At 57.9% G+C, this 14,639-nt stretch overlaps 1 protein-coding gene across 8 annotated transcripts in view; it reads right to left on the bottom strand.

Annotated features, from left to right (window-relative positions):
- Window positions 1-14,639, bottom strand: part of COL27A1 (collagen type XXVII alpha 1 chain) — a 133,823-nt gene that overhangs the window by 4,342 nt on the left and 114,842 nt on the right. For 6 of the 8 annotated variants that reach the window (XM_089319611.1, XM_051842706.3, XM_051842716.3 and 3 more), the window contains 15 exons: window positions 14,418-14,471; window positions 13,735-13,788; window positions 13,548-13,655; window positions 13,065-13,172; window positions 12,339-12,446; window positions 5,282-5,335; window positions 4,758-4,820; window positions 4,474-4,527; window positions 4,294-4,329; window positions 4,181-4,198; window positions 3,897-3,932; window positions 3,558-3,584; window positions 2,659-2,724; window positions 1,693-1,861; window positions 790-899 (listed from right to left, as the gene is read on the bottom strand). In XM_089319611.1, coding sequence (XP_089175737.1) covers window positions 790-899; window positions 1,693-1,861; window positions 2,659-2,724; window positions 3,558-3,584; window positions 3,897-3,932; window positions 4,181-4,198; window positions 4,294-4,329; window positions 4,474-4,527; window positions 4,758-4,820; window positions 5,282-5,335; window positions 12,339-12,446; window positions 13,065-13,172; window positions 13,548-13,655; window positions 13,735-13,788; window positions 14,418-14,471 — 1,065 coding nt within the window. Of the gene's footprint in view, window positions 1-789; window positions 900-1,692; window positions 1,862-2,658; window positions 2,725-3,557; window positions 3,585-3,896; window positions 3,933-4,180; window positions 4,199-4,293; window positions 4,330-4,473; window positions 4,528-4,757; window positions 4,821-5,281; window positions 5,336-12,338; window positions 12,447-13,064; window positions 13,173-13,547; window positions 13,656-13,734; window positions 13,789-14,417; window positions 14,542-14,639 lie in introns of those variants that run through there. The other 2 variants (XM_051842708.3, XR_016224973.1) reach the window with 2 other exon arrangements.

Here is a 14,639-nt window from a genome sequence, read left to right as displayed (position 1 = left end):
AACCCAATCGCCAGCTCCACCTCACCCAAACTGTGAGCCCTGGGGGACGGGGCCTGCAGAGGCCACTGTGTCTCCTGGCCGTGAGCTCTGGCTACAGGGCAGCAGCGAGTCTGACCTCCCCTGCCTGGCACAGGGCAGGGGCCCAACAAAGACGTGTTGGCCAGCTGGTGCCTGCCTAGCCTGGAATTTGCCATCTCCAGGGCTGACATGGTTAGCACAAGGCACCTCCAGGGGCACCCTGGGGGTGGGACACCTGGGGTTCTGAGTCTCCACCTCCCTAGTGGCCAGACAAGCTTATCATGGTAGGACTGGCTCCCACACAGTGGAGGCTTAGTGGAGCTACACACCCACCCTCCAGCGAGGGAGGGGTACCTGGGCAGGGGGCAGTCACACCCTTCTGCTGCTGCCCGCCTCATTTTGTTGTTGGATTACCCTGCTATAATGCGCAGCGCAGACAGAGGCACGAGGCAAGGAGGCCCTGAGCAGCACTGACACATTTGCACCTGCGACTCTGTGTGGCCGATTCCAGAAAAGTCCCACCCTGGCTGGCTTCATGCAGGTGAGGCCTGGTTCTCTAAAGCCACGCCAGCCTGGCCAAGTGCTCTGCTCCAGACATGAGGCCGGAGAGGCGACTTGAAGATGCATCAGGATCAGACTTGGAAACCACAAGAGGGGAGCCACTCACCCCCTCTGCACACAATAAGGCCATGCAGTAAGCCAGGCAGGGGTCAGGACAGAACCCAGGGACCCCAAGGCTCAGCCTTGGGCTGGGTGAGGGCAGCGGGGTACCTTGGAGGCCGTGATGGGCTTCAGACATGTCTGTCCACCGTGCGTGAAGTTGCAGGAGACTTCGATGGTGTCGGATGAGCAGCCGAGGTTTGGGTCCACCCAGTAGGTACCTGAGGGCCGTGTGGGAGGAGGGTGGTGGATGACTGTGGGGAGGAGCCCCTGACCCGCTGAGCCCCAGATGGGTACGAAGCTGGGGGTGAGGTAGGAAGAAAAGGCAGCCTTGTGGGAGAAGCTCCCAGCAGGCAAAGTGTGGAGCAGGTCACGCATCCAGGTGCTACGATGCTATTGGGATGTGTGCATTTGACACAGGAGATGGCAGCGGGTGGCAGGAGCTGAGTCACTTGCCCAAGGGAGCTAGGGATCATCCTGCGGAACGGGTTTTTCTAAGACCAAGGGCTCCTCCCGAGCTGGCACCCCATGAGCCAGGCACAGGGGCTTACATCCGGCCTCCCACTGGGCTTCCCAGGGAGCCAAAGGCCAGCATGGTGGCGGGCCTCAGCAGAGGAGGCTCACAGCCAGCTAGAGATGTGGCCCACACCAGGACCCAGCACTGTCCGTCTCCACGCTTGTCTGTCCATGGCGCCCAATCAGCTGGCACGTGACAGCCCAGGAGGAGGCAGCATGCCTGAGAGGCTATGGTGGGCCTGGGGCCTTGTGCTGCCAAAGCTCTGTCTCCCTGCCGTGGTGTGGACATCCCCAGGGGCTATGTCTTGGGACCGCTCCTCCTTGTTCCCCACTCTGTCCCCACACCCCAGGAAGACCAGGCCTGGCACGCGAGGCTCAGTGACTGCTACATGACTTAGCCCAGAGGACAGAATCTCAGCTGAGGATAAGAAACAGACACTCCGTCTCCCCACTATGCCAGCTCCTTCTAGAACATTCCCTCCCCCCCAGCCCTCGTACCGTCCACCATCTTCTGCTCGCAGTCCATGAGGTCCCGGCAGACCCGGGCGGGGTTCTCCTTGGTGCCCAGCGGCGTCTTAATGCTCTGGATGAGGTTGCTGAGGTAGTGTAAGGTTTTGAAGATCTGCCCTCCCTGGTCCAGCACCAGGCGGTCCGAGGGGCTGTAACTCTGTCACGGCAGACCCAGCGGGCCTTATGTCCCCGCCCAGCCCCCAGGCCTTGCTCCACACCCCCATCTCTTTCCATGGACAGTTCGCCAAGGGCTCATGCCTCTCTTCCCCCTCCCTGCATTGTGCACCCCGAGAAAGCCAAGGCTGTGACTCGGCATCCACCTGCCCCAGCACCCGGCGTGGGGAACCAACATGATGCTTGTAGGAGGTCGGTATGTTGCAGGTAGTAAGTTCCCCGTCATGAGAAGGAGGCAAGGCTGCAAAGGGAGCTCCTGATGGGGGCTGGACTAGGGGACACCGGAGGTCCTTCCCAGCCCGGAGTCTTGAAGGGAGCCAGCTACAGGCTCAGGGAGTCTCAGGAGACACTGTGGGGCTGCCCACAAGTTTCTTGCTCCTAAAGGAACCCCAGGCAAGGTATGCGAAGCCGGTGTGGCCTCTGGGCTCCAGGGAGCATCCCCCACCCCCGACACAGCTCAGCAAGGGTGCCAAGACCCCGAGGGGCCTTTGTTAGGTCAAGGGCGCCCCAGGGCCTGCTTGTGGCCTTGCTCTGGCCCTGCTCTGACTGCAGCAGCCATGTGGCCTTGAAGTTCCGCATGCAGCAGCCATGTGGCCTTGAAGTTCCGCAGCTGCTCCTTTGGAGCCTCAGTAACAACCCTGACCACAGCTGTGCAAGGCCTTCAAGGCCAGGGCTGGGAAAAGCTTGGTGCAGGCCACGTGGCGAGCAGTGACCACACGCAGGCCACGACTTGTGTTTCCCCGAGAAGGGAGCCCGTGCGGGCGGAGCTCCTGGAGGTACCTCCGCTCTGAGTGCTCCACCGGTGTCCATCCACGTCTGGAAAGCTGCCCCAAGGTCATCTTGCTGCTGTGCAAGGGTAAGACAGGGTGTGTATCCCGGCCTCCAGGTCCCCCGGACCTCCCACATGGGAGCCTTGGGGTCCAGGCCCGAGTTCTCCACCTGAACCTCCCCTGGGGAGATGCTGGCCAGCACACAGGCCCTCCGTGGGACTCCTTCTCTCCCTTTGCAGACAGAGCCAAAGCCGCTCTGGCCACTCCCTTCCTATAGGCACTTCCACAGCTCCCCACTGCCCTCAGGACTCAGGTGTCATTCCTCAGCATGGCGACAGGGTCCACTCTGAGTGCTATGGTCTCAAGCCGCATCCCCCTCCTAGACCAATGGCTCTCCACCAGGGACCACCCAGCCGGGGCAAGGGACATGGCTAGAGGCCAGCAGACACACCCTGCTAACATCCTGCTAACAGTGGTGTCATGTCCACGGTGCTCGCTGAGACCCCGTCACCCACTCCGAAGGCAGCTACTCCCGATGATGCTCACACCCCCAGGCTGGGGAGGCCCCTTTGCTCTGTGTACCCACCCCCCCCACCCTGTTTCTCCCCGACCTTGCACTGTCATGATCCAACGTGTCAGGGGACCCCAAAGAGCTCCCGGAAAATGGAACAAAAGGATCAGTTCATTTGGATGCAAGACTTTTGGGTGGCTTTTTCATAAAATGCACTTTTCATGAGCTTTTTGAGGACCTCTTGTATGCGCCACCAAGGGACAACATGACATGACACCCCCCGGGCCCTGTATAGGGTTCTGTCCACTGTGGTCAGAGAGGAGTCAGCGGCCTCTCCTGCCCTCTTACCCGCCCCAGGCCTCACCCCTGGAAGGCAAAGGGAATGTTCTCCAACTTACAAACTGGATAGGACCCCCTGGAGGACCCTGGAAAAGAAGACCGTGGGTCAGTATCTGTTGGGGATTGGGGGACTGGGGGGCTGGGGGACTGGGGGACTGGGTGCCAGGGTGCTGGGGCTATCAGGGACAAGCTGACCCCTGCTCTCCTGGAAGCCTGGCCACCCCTTTCCCAGGCTGCTCTGCACATTCCTAGAAGTGTTTTTGAGCTATAAGAGCCAAGCAAGTCCTGTGAGGTCAGGGCCAAGGCTTGGTTTGCCAGGAAAGCCTTGAGTCGCACTCAAAGGAAGCCCACCGCCTGCTCCCAGGAGCCCAAGGTACACTGGGCACTTGGTCACCTACCGGTGGGCCAGGCCGTCCTCTCGGGCCGGGAGGACCCTGGGGGAAGAGAAGAACAGTGAGCCTTACAGCTGGGCGCGGGCCTCCCAGCCCCCACCCCCACCGCAGGCTCCTCCAGCAGCCCTGAGCCCCAGGGAGAACGGTGCCCCTGGCACACATGGGTATAAATAGACTGGGTGAGGTCCAGAGCAAAAGGAACCCAAGGACATCAGCAGTCATAGGGAGGGGACCCCGGGGTGCCCGTGCCCCACTGCCCCACCCCCAGCCCTCACGCCCAGCCCACTCACCCTCGGACCTTGCAATCCCTGGAGGGAGACACAAGCAGGAAGAGGGAGAGTTAGGGAGCGGGGCTGAGCCACGGCCCCACCCCCGCTGCACGGCTCCCGGCCCGTCCACTCACCAAGTCTCCCCGGCTGCCTTTGTCCCCTTTCGGACCCTGCAACAAACCACAGCCCAGGGAGACAGGGGTCAGAGGGCAGCTCTGCTCCCCTCATGGGGAAACCGAGGCACAGAGTCACAGAGACAGTGTGGATCCAGGAAGAGGAGGGAGCAGTCTTGGCGCCCTGGCCCCCGCACGTACCGGGAGTCCTGAAGGTCCCAGGATCCCGAGGGGCCCGACGATGCCTTCCTTGCCCTAAAGGAGAGGGAAAAGCTGGCATGTCCTCCTTGTTGCCAGGGCTAGGTGTGCCCAAGTGAGCTACAGGAGTGGGATGAGGGGAGCATGGGGGGAGGGGGGAAGGAAGGCAGTGTGGTTGGCAGGAAGAGCATAGCGAGGTGTGGAGTGGGCGGGAAGACTCCGGGTAGAGTGAGGAGGAGGACAGATGTGCATGCAGCTGGGGCCGGGGCCACAGAGAGGGGGCTCACCATCAAGCCAGGAGGCCCCCGCGGGCCCTGGATGCCTTTGAAGCCGATGTCTCCAGGGGGGCCCTGCGGGACACAGAGGAACAGGTGTCTCTCCACAGGAGCCACTGGGCGAGGGCCTCACTGCTGCCTCATCCCCGAGGGCCGGACCCGCCTCCCGGACGAAACAGCCACTGTGGAGCAGGTGCCATTGGGGAGCTGCGTGGTGTAAGCTCTGCTCTTGGTTCTCGCCATGACCCTCTGCTGCGCTCAGCCCCATCTCACGCAGGAGTCAACCCAGGCCGCGAGGGGATATGTGGCTTGCCGGAGGCACAGAGCAGGAAAACAGCGGAGCTGGGCTTGGAGCCCAGGTCTGCGGCAGCAAGAGTGGGCATGGTGGGGGGGGGGGTCCCTGCTTGAGTCCAGCTGTTTCAGCCAGTGCTGTCAGAGCTCCACAGCTATCTGTTGAATGACCACATGGACGAAGGGGCAGGTGGCTGAACAGGACATGGGGCCCACGCCACGAACAGTGAGGAGAGGGGTTGTACCTTGGGCCCGAAGAGGCCAGCCATTCCCGGGAAGCCCATCTCGCCAGTGTCGCCCTGTGGGGAGGACAGGAAGAGGTAGGGAGAGGGGCAGCAGGGTGGGGGTGCTTGGCCGGCCACGCAGGAGCCACGCCAGGGACACCTGCAACTACACCGCGGAGCCAGCAGACGAGTGCGCGCAGCTCACAGACCTGGCAGCCTGGGCTGGGACGGGGCAGGCACCTGCACCCTCGGTCAGTTCGGAGGACTCCACTAGGTGGGGGCACGCAAGCAGCTCAGGCCCCGCGGATTCAGGGAAGAGGGTGAAGCCCCTGCGGACTCCTCCCCAAAAGCTCCATAAGGAAGTAAGTGCCCGAAGGTAACCCCGTTGGCTGGGGGCCTGCTGGGTGTCCTGCGCACTGCTATGCATGCGTGTTCATGACCCCCAGCAGACAACCTGGCCCCTGCCCACAGAGGAGGAAGCTGCAGGGTGGGAACCGGCTCCAAGTCACACGACACCAAGTCGTGGAGTGCGTGAGACTCAGTGCAAGGGCCTGTGTGCCTCTGCTCCCGGCGCCCAGGCTCCCATCTCCAGAGGAGGCCAGCCAGCCTGCCGGGCCTGGGCCGAGGAGGCAGGGCCTGGACCTCCAGGGACGCTGCAGCTGTCATTATGAGCACACTCCCCGGGCTTGACGTTCATGCTCACAAGTGAGAAAGCCACGGGCTGGAACCTCCTGCCCCTACGTGGTGACACCTGGGACAAACCACTCCCCCCACCCTGCCTCAGTTTCTCTGTCTAAAACAGGATTGTAAGTAAGCTGGAGGAGATGGTGCGCTCACGCAGGTAAAGAGCTGGCCCTGGGGAGGGAGGGGAGGCTGAGGGGTCAGGCTGTGGGAGGGCCCCATACATTCTGAATTCCACCTGCTGTATCTGTTCAATACAGAATCTCATGGAGTTACTGCACTGCACGAGATCCATCTTCTTATGGTGTCTTGACTACACAAATGGGCAATTTCAGAACATTTTCAACCATCGCCAAAGACACCCCACACCATGAGCATTCGCCACACCCCTCCCCACTTTCCCTCCAGCTGCCGGCAACCACTAAATTATTCTCTGGCTCTACGGATTTGCTGATTCTGGACATAAGGGGACCACGCAAGAAGCCTTTGGTGCCTGGCTTCTTTCAGTTGCGTGGCACTTGCAAGGTTCATCCATGCTGCAGACTGCGTCAGCATGTCGGCTTCCCTGCCGGTCTCCACCACACAGACACAGCAGGTTACTACCATGTGTGAGCTGGCACACACTCCAGCAGTGTGCATTTTGGCACGAACAATGCTGGTATGAACACTGGTGGGCAGGTTTTGTGTGGACGCCTGGGTTCAGTTCTCCTGGGTGTGCAGCTGGGAGTCAAGTGCCCCATTTCCCCCACAACTTTGTCAAACACTTTCAGCTGTGTTTTTATTGTAGCCATCGTGGGAGGAATGAAATGGTGTCTTATTGTGGTTCTGATTTGCCTTATATGTGCTTATTGGCCATTTGCAGATTTTCTTTGGAGAAATGCCTATTCAAATACTTTGCCCACATTAAAGTTGGGTTGTCCATTTATTCTTGAGTTATAAGTGTTCTTTATACATCCCAGCTACACAATTCCTTATCAGACACACAATTTGCACTTTTTCCCATCCTTTGAGTCTCTTCATTTTCTTGATGTTGTCCATTGAAGCTAAACTTATGTTTCTTTTTTAAGATTTATTCATTTACTTGAAACTCAGAGTTACACAGAGAGAGAAGGTGAGGCAGAGAGAGAGAGAGCTGGGTCACTCCCCAGTTGGCCACAAAGGCTAGAGCTGTGCCTATCTGAAGCCAGGAGCCAGGAGCTTCTTCCAGGTCTCCCACGTGGGTGCAGGGGCCCAAGAACTTGAGCCATCTTCCACTGTTTTCCCAGTTCATCACTTTTAGCTGAATTTTGTTTGTGGTATAAGGCAGGGGTCCAACATTATCCTTTGGTATGTGGATATGTAATTGTCTTAGCATTATTATTTTTTTACTTTATTTACTTATTTGAAAGGCAGAGTTACAGAAGAGGGAGATTCAGAGAAAGATCTTCCATGCACTGGTTCACTCTCCAAATGGCTGCAACAGCCAGGGCTGGGCCAGGCTGAAGCCAGGAGCCAGGAGCCAGAAGCTTCATCCAAGTCTTCCACATGGGTGACAGAGCCCAAGTACTTGGACCATCTTCCGCGGCTTTCTCAGGCACATTATCAGAGAGCTGGATCAGAAGTGGAGCCAGTGGGACACAAGCTGGCACCTGTATGGGATGTGGCATCGCAGGCAGCGGCTTAACCTGCTACACCACAGCGCCGGCGTCATCTTAGCATTATTTACTGAACACAAACACACAAGCTGTTCCTTTCCCATTCAATTGTCTCAGCACCCCGGTTGAAAGGCAGTTAACACGGAGGGGTTTATTTCTGCATCCTGAATGCTACTCCATTGATCTTTGTCTATCCCATGCCAGGGGGCATTTTACTGATCACTCTAGTTTCGCAAAGCATGGTAACAATGGGAAATGTGAGTCTGCCAGCTTCGATCTTCATGGAGACTATCCTTGAATTTCCATATGACTTCCAGGATCGACTTGTCGGTTTTTGACAGGAAAGTCATTTTGAGAGGGATTGCATCGAATATGCAGACCAGGCTGTGGGAGTAGTGCCGTCTTCGTGATCCGAAGTCTTCTTACCCACGGACAGGGTTTGTCTTTCCATTCCTTCAGGTTTTCTTTAGCTTCTTTCAACAAGCTTCGAAGTTTTCACCCGACCACGTTTTGAAGTTTTCACCATGCCTGTCTTACTCTTATTTGTTAAATTTCTTCCTATTTTATTCTTTTTGATGCTATTAAAATTATTTTCTTAAATTTCACTTTTGTTGCTAACATACACACAATGGATTGTTATATATTGTATGAGTACATAAAAGCAATAATTTTGTATATTAGTCTTGCATCCTACAATCTTATTAGCTCTAATAGTTTTATTTTGTGCATTCATTATGATTTTCTAAGTTTTCCATAGATCATGCCATGTCACTTGTCCCTTAGAAGTGGTAAAAATGCACACTGGCTTGCTCCTGATCTTAGGGGTGAGCCTGCCACCGTTCACCGTCACCTGTGAGACAGGGGTGGATCCTGGACAGACGAGCAAGTTGGGCAAGTCCCTTCGACTGCCGCTTTGTTTTGCTCAAGAAAGGATGCTGGATTTTGCCAAATGGCTCTTGGCATCTGCCAAGATGACCAAATGATGCTTGTGCTGTATTCTATTCATGTGGGGTGCCGCACCGATTTCATAGGATGAACCAGCCTTGCACTCTCGGGGAGACTCTCTCTGCCCTGTGGACAGCCCTCTACACACGTCGCTGGGTTCCCTGTGTTAGTACGCCACTACGATTCCCACGTCTGTGTTCACTGGGGATGCGAGTCCGTGAGTTTCCTATCTTGTGATGCCGTTGGCTTGGGCACTGGGCTGGCAGTGGCTCCGAGGTGGGCTTGTGAGCCCTCCTCCCTGTTCACCTGTGTACCTTGTCTCCCCTACTCCATCATCGGGTGCAGAGAGCAAGTACGTTTTCAAAGCTGTTCCTTAGTAAAACCGGAGATGAATAACAGCTGCATAAACTGTGCAATCTGACGAATTCTCACACGTGTGCACATTCATATACCCATCGCCCAGCCCCCAAGTGCCCGTTCCTCCTGCCTGCCCCCCCCCCATCTCCAGGAGCCACCGCTTCCCTCGCTGCAGCACACTTTGCATTTTGTCTCTTGTATAAACGGAATCCCACGGCAGGTGCTGTTGTTCATCTGACTTCTCTCACTCCAACCAACGGTTCTGAGGCTCATCCGTGTTGTTGCACAGGTCAATACAGACAGCCCCCAGCTGAGGATGGTTCGACTTAAGGCTTCTCACTTCATGATGGTGCATCTGGTGGAAACTCGCCTTTGACTGGGGTCTCTTTCCGGCCTCGCAGCGCCTGCCTGACACCCTCCTGCAGAAGTGGGGCAGCAGGGGCAGCTCCCTACCAGGTGCACCATCACGCGGGCAGGCAATCCTCCCAGACAGCGCACCGCACTGCTGAGCTCCGACAGCCAGCAGGTCGGGCGTTGGAAATGTATTTTCAACACACAATAGGTGTCTTGGGAGGCAAGCCATGGTAGATTGAGGGGCATCTGTAGTTGACTCTTACTACTACTGAACAGGGCCCCAGCGTGTGGACAGACCATGGTTAGTTTATGTGCTCAGCTTCTGATGTGCACACATGGGGCTATCACACATAATAGCTTCAAGTGTACTCTCTATGCGCACGTGCTTATTTGCCTTTGGTAAACTGCTCAACGGCTGGACTATATGGTAAGCGGATGTTTAGCTTTTAAAGAAGCTACCCAGCTATGTCAAGAGTGGTGGGCCAGCCGGCGCCGCAGCTCACTAGGCTAATCCTCCGCCTTGCAGCGCCGGCACACCGGGTTCTAGTCCCGGTCGGGGTGCTGGATTCTGTCCCGGTTGCCCCTCTTCCAGGCCAGCTGTCTGCTGTGGCCAGGGAGTGCAGTGGAAGATGGCCCAAGTACTTGGACCCTGCACCCCATGGGAGACCAGGAGAAGTACCTGGCTCCTGCCATTGGATCAGCGCGGTGCGCTGGCCACGGCGGCCATTGGAGGGTGAACCAACGGCAAAGGAAGACCTTTCTCTCTGTCTCTCTCTCTCACTGTCCACTCTGCCTGTCAAAAAAATAAAAAAAAAGAATGGTGGGCCATTCTCCATGCCTGGTATCAGAGTGTGGGAGCTCAGACGCTCCACTTCCTTGCCAACACTTTGTATGGTGAGTCTCTGAATCACCGTGCTCAGAGGCGTGGTTTTAACAGGCATCTGCCCAGTAGCCAAGGACATTAATTTTCAATCCGTGAGCTCCCTGGCCATTTGTATACCTTCTTCACAGGATCCCTCTGAATCGTCGATGTAATTTTTTTCCTGTGCTGATCATTTTCTAAACACTGAGTTTTGATGACTTTTTATATGTTCTGGATAGAAATGCTTTATCACAGAGATGACTTGTAAATATATCCCAGGATGTTGCTTGTCTTTCCATCTTTTTTTTTTTTTTTTTTTTTGACAGGCAGAGTTAGTGCGAGAGAGACAGAGAGAAAAGTCTTCCTTTTTCCGTTGGTTCATCCCCCCAAGTGGCCGCTATGGCTGGCGCATTGTGGCAGGTGCGCTGCGCCGATCCGAAGCCAGGAGCCAGGTGCCTCCTCCCGGTCTCCTATGCGGGTGCAGGGCCCAAGGACCTGGGCCATCCTCCACTGCACTCCCGGGCTTTGCCACTGTCCTTCAAATAGCAACAGTTTTACATACTGATGGATCCTAATTTATCAGCTTGTCTTTTATGGCCCATGCTTTTGGTATCATATCCAAAAAAAAAAAAAAAAATCTTTGTCTAATCCAAGGTCTCAAAGATTGTCCTTGGTGCTTTATTCTACAAGTGTCATCGTTTTGGGTCTCACATCTAAAATCCGGGCTGAGCTTTGTACATGGAGTGAGGGATCCACTGGTCCTGCAGCACGTGTTGGAAAACGCGATTCTGTCTTCACTGAATTGCCTTAGCAACTGTTTGCTCCGGACTGGCTGTCCGAACGGCCGGTGCGTTTCTGGGACTCTAGTCTGCTCTCCCGCCTGTGAGGACATGAAAATCACCGACTGGCAGCGAGTCCGGGAAGCAGCACCACCGTCCTCCGAGTTGGCTCTCCTTTCCAAAGGCGTTCCTGTCATTGCAGTTCCTATTTCCATGCGAACTTCATTATTAGAACCAGCCTGCCATTTTTCCCCAAGAAAAGCTTGAAGAGATTTTGGTTGACATTGTGTTGAATCTGCAGGCCACTCTGCAGAAACACTGACTAAAGGGTATGGAGTCTTGGAGCAGGTGTTCAGCCTGGTCGTGCTTAATTAAGTTAAAATCTGTTTTCAGATGGGGTGGCGAGAGCAGGCGCTGCTTGGTCTCTGCTTCGGCCGCCTGTTCTTGGCTCACTTTCTCCCCTTTCCAGGGACAGGGCAGCTCTGTGCCAGGAGCTCGCGGAGCCCGGCTTCCGGTTGTCTGCCCCTCTCCTTGCTGTGAAGGCCCTCCTCCCTCCCTCCCCACACCGCGTCCAGTGGGCCAGGATGGTCTCCCGTGCCAGCGTGAGGTGCGCTGCCCTTGTCACAAAGCAGGCCAGGGCTTCTGGTCTGGCTGTGCATGACGGAACACGTGTGCATCCCTGTAAGTGTGTGCACATGTGAGCACTGCATGCAAATGTACATGTGTGCACATCGGTGCATTCATGTGGGTCTGTGTGTGAGTATGCGTGTGTGTAGGTGTATGCATGCCAGCATGTGTGTACGCTGAGTGTGCAGGCGGGTGGTGCACTGTATGTGTGCACGTGAGTACCCGAGTGTGCACATGCAGACATGTGTGCGTACATGCTGGTGTATGCATGTCAGTGTGTGGGCTGTGCATGCCAGCATGTGTGTACGCTGAGTGTGCAGGTGGGTGGTGCACTGTATGTGTGCACGTGAGTACCCGAGTGTGCACATGCAGACATGTGTGCATACATGCTGGCATATGCATGTCAGCATGTGGGCTGTGCATGCCAGCATGTGTGTACGCTGAGTGTGCAGGAGGGTGGTGCACTGTATGTGTGCACGTGAGTACCCGAGTGTGCACATGCAGACATGTGTGCGTACATGCTGGTGTATGCATGTCAGTGTGTGGGCTGTGCATGCCAGCATGTGTGTACGCTGAGTGTGCAGGTGGGTGGTGCACTGTATGTGTGCACGTGAGTACCCGAGTGTGCACATGCAGACATGTGTGCATACATGCTGGCGTATGCATGTCAGCGTGTGGGCTGTGCATGCCAGCATGTGTGTACACTGAGTGTGCAGGAGGGTGGTGCACTGTATGTGTGCACGTGAGTACCCGAGTGTGCACATACGCACGTGTGTGTGCGGACATGCTGGCGTATGCATGACAACGTGTGGGCTGTGCATGCCCAGGGACTCACTCACCGGCTGGCCTTTGGAACCAGGCTCCCCTTGGCTCCCAGGAAGTCCGGTTCCGCCCTCTGTCCCTCGCTTGCCAGGGGGTCCCAGCTGCCCGGGGAGCCCGCTTTCACCCTTAAAGAAACACCAACATTGGCAGTCAGAAGGGGGAGGCGGTGAGGGGTGGCAGAAGGGAAGGGGCTGGGAGAGGAGAAGGGTGACTCCCAGGAGGGTGGGGCAACGGTGAGGGCCTGGGGAGGGAGCGCAAGGCAGGAGCATCCGGGAGAGGGCCCCTCTCCACACCCGCCACGCAGCTCCCACCCTGCACTGCTTCCCGCTCCTCCCTGGGCCAAGCCCTGCACTCTCAGAGGGCTCCAGCCAGACCTCGAGCTTGGGGAAGGCCGGAGCCAAGGCCCGAGTCCTTCCTCCCAACCTCCGCTTCAGCGCCCAGCTCTGGGCTTGGGCTGACACACGGTGGCCTCCACCACGCACCGCACCGATCCAGCAAGCTCCCGAAAGTGCCTCGGAGAGGAGCCCGCGGCCGGCAGCAGCACCTGCTGTTCCACAAAGCCCCACGAGAGGGCGCACTCGGACAACCCAAACACCCGCTGCCCCCTGCTCTAGCTTGTGGCCGGGTCACCGAGCCCAGGACAAGTGTGCCTGATGCTTCGGCACCACGGTGCTCAGTGCCCAGGCAGAGATGAGGGTGGGGGTGGGGAGGACGGAGAGGAGAAGGGGAGGGCAGGGTCTGACCTTGACTCCCGGGGGTCCCTGTGCTCCAGGCAAGCCGGCCACGCCTGGATTTCCTCTCTTCCCAGCGGGGCCCACAGGGCCAGGGTCCCCATCGTCCCCCTGCTCCCCCTGTCAAGGAAGGTTTCTCATATTTAGGAAGTCGGCAGCCAGGGAGGCGGGACGGGACGACTGGGAGGGCACAGGTGACGTCCTCACCCCAAGGGAGAGTGTTGGGTATAGCAGAAGGGGCAGGGTGTAGGGACCAGGAGACCCCGAAACTGGGAGCCCTATGGCAGAGCAGATGAGCGGAGGACTCTACTCCCAGCCCCCCAGGGGTGAGGCCACTCCACTCGACGCCTTCCAGGGGACTTTTGGATCTGATGGTTCTGCCCAGCCCCAGCCCAGCCAGCTCTGGCCCACAGCCTATGGACGCCCCCCCCCCGCCCCCCCCCCCACACCTGGTCTCCAACAGAGACACCATCTGTTAGCCCGAGCCCCACTCACCTGCTGTCCAGCTCGACCGTCCCTGCCAGGAAACCCATCTGGTCCCGCGACGCCCTCAGGGCCCTGTCTCCCCACCACGCCCCTGGGCCCTGGCAGCCCCTGCAAGCCCTGTGAGTACAGAAGACACGGTGAGAGCTTCCTGGAGAGCAGGGGCACGGCGGGAGGGCAGCAGCCACGGGTCACTCACCTGGAGCCCCCTCCGGCCTGGCGACCCGGCCCTGCCTGGCTTTCCCTTTGGTCCCTGAAAAAGCAAAGGCCACATGATAGAGGCCTGCCTGGAGGCGGCAACGAACCCTAGGCGTGCTGGGACGGGGCACTGAGAGGCACATGGGGCTCTGTGGACATTCAACTTCACCCAGCTGGCCCTGGGGTCTGCCACCGCAGTTGTCCCCTCGTGGTCCCACACACGGAGGCTCTGGCCATTGCCCACTTCCTTGCTGGCTGGCCCATCTGACCCCCAGGAGCATGATGTCCCTGGGTGTGGGCAGAGGGGCTGGGCTAGGGGCAGGGGAGGGCACTGAGGCAGTGCTGGCCCAGCCTCAGTGGTGGGAGCACAGGGGCCCTGGGTCCAAGGCTCGAACTTGCTTCTCCATGCGCATCCGTGCCTTGGGAGAGCCCCTGCTGCGCTGGTCCCATTCTCTTGTTCCGTGCTGGACAGGGGCTGGCTTTGACTCTTGCCTGGGTTCAAGTCCCACTGGCTGACCTCCTAGAGGGGCTGCCCTGGAATGTGGAGCCGGTCTGCCCCCTGCCCCAGGCTGCGTGAAGGGAATGGAACGGGTCCGGCTCCCTCCTGGCCCTGCTGCTGGGGCCCCGGGCTCTCTTCCCGTTCACTGGGCCTCAGCCTCCTTGGGGTGCACGGAGACCTCTTACCTCTTCACCCTTCGATCCTTTGGGTCCCGGCCGCCCCCGGGGTCCCGGATGCCCCTGCAAACCAAGGTGAGATGACGCAAGGCAGCCCCAGGACTCTCTCCCAGAGTGGGCAGCCAGTCTCCGCCTGGAGGGGGAGGGTGGGGAGGGGTTTGGGGGCTGCCCCAGCCTCCCCAGCAAGAAGGGTCACTTTAAGCTTTAAAGGGCCCAGTTCCTCAATTCCCA

This window comes from Oryctolagus cuniculus, chromosome 1, assembly GCF_051225735.1.
Source record: "Oryctolagus cuniculus isolate XC-2025 breed Fujian yellow rabbit chromosome 1, ASM5122573v1, whole genome shotgun sequence".
Taxonomy (NCBI): domain Eukaryota; kingdom Metazoa; phylum Chordata; class Mammalia; order Lagomorpha; family Leporidae; genus Oryctolagus; species Oryctolagus cuniculus.
The sequence above is the reverse complement of the archived record's forward strand: the minus strand, read 5'-3'. Positions and strand labels throughout refer to the sequence as shown.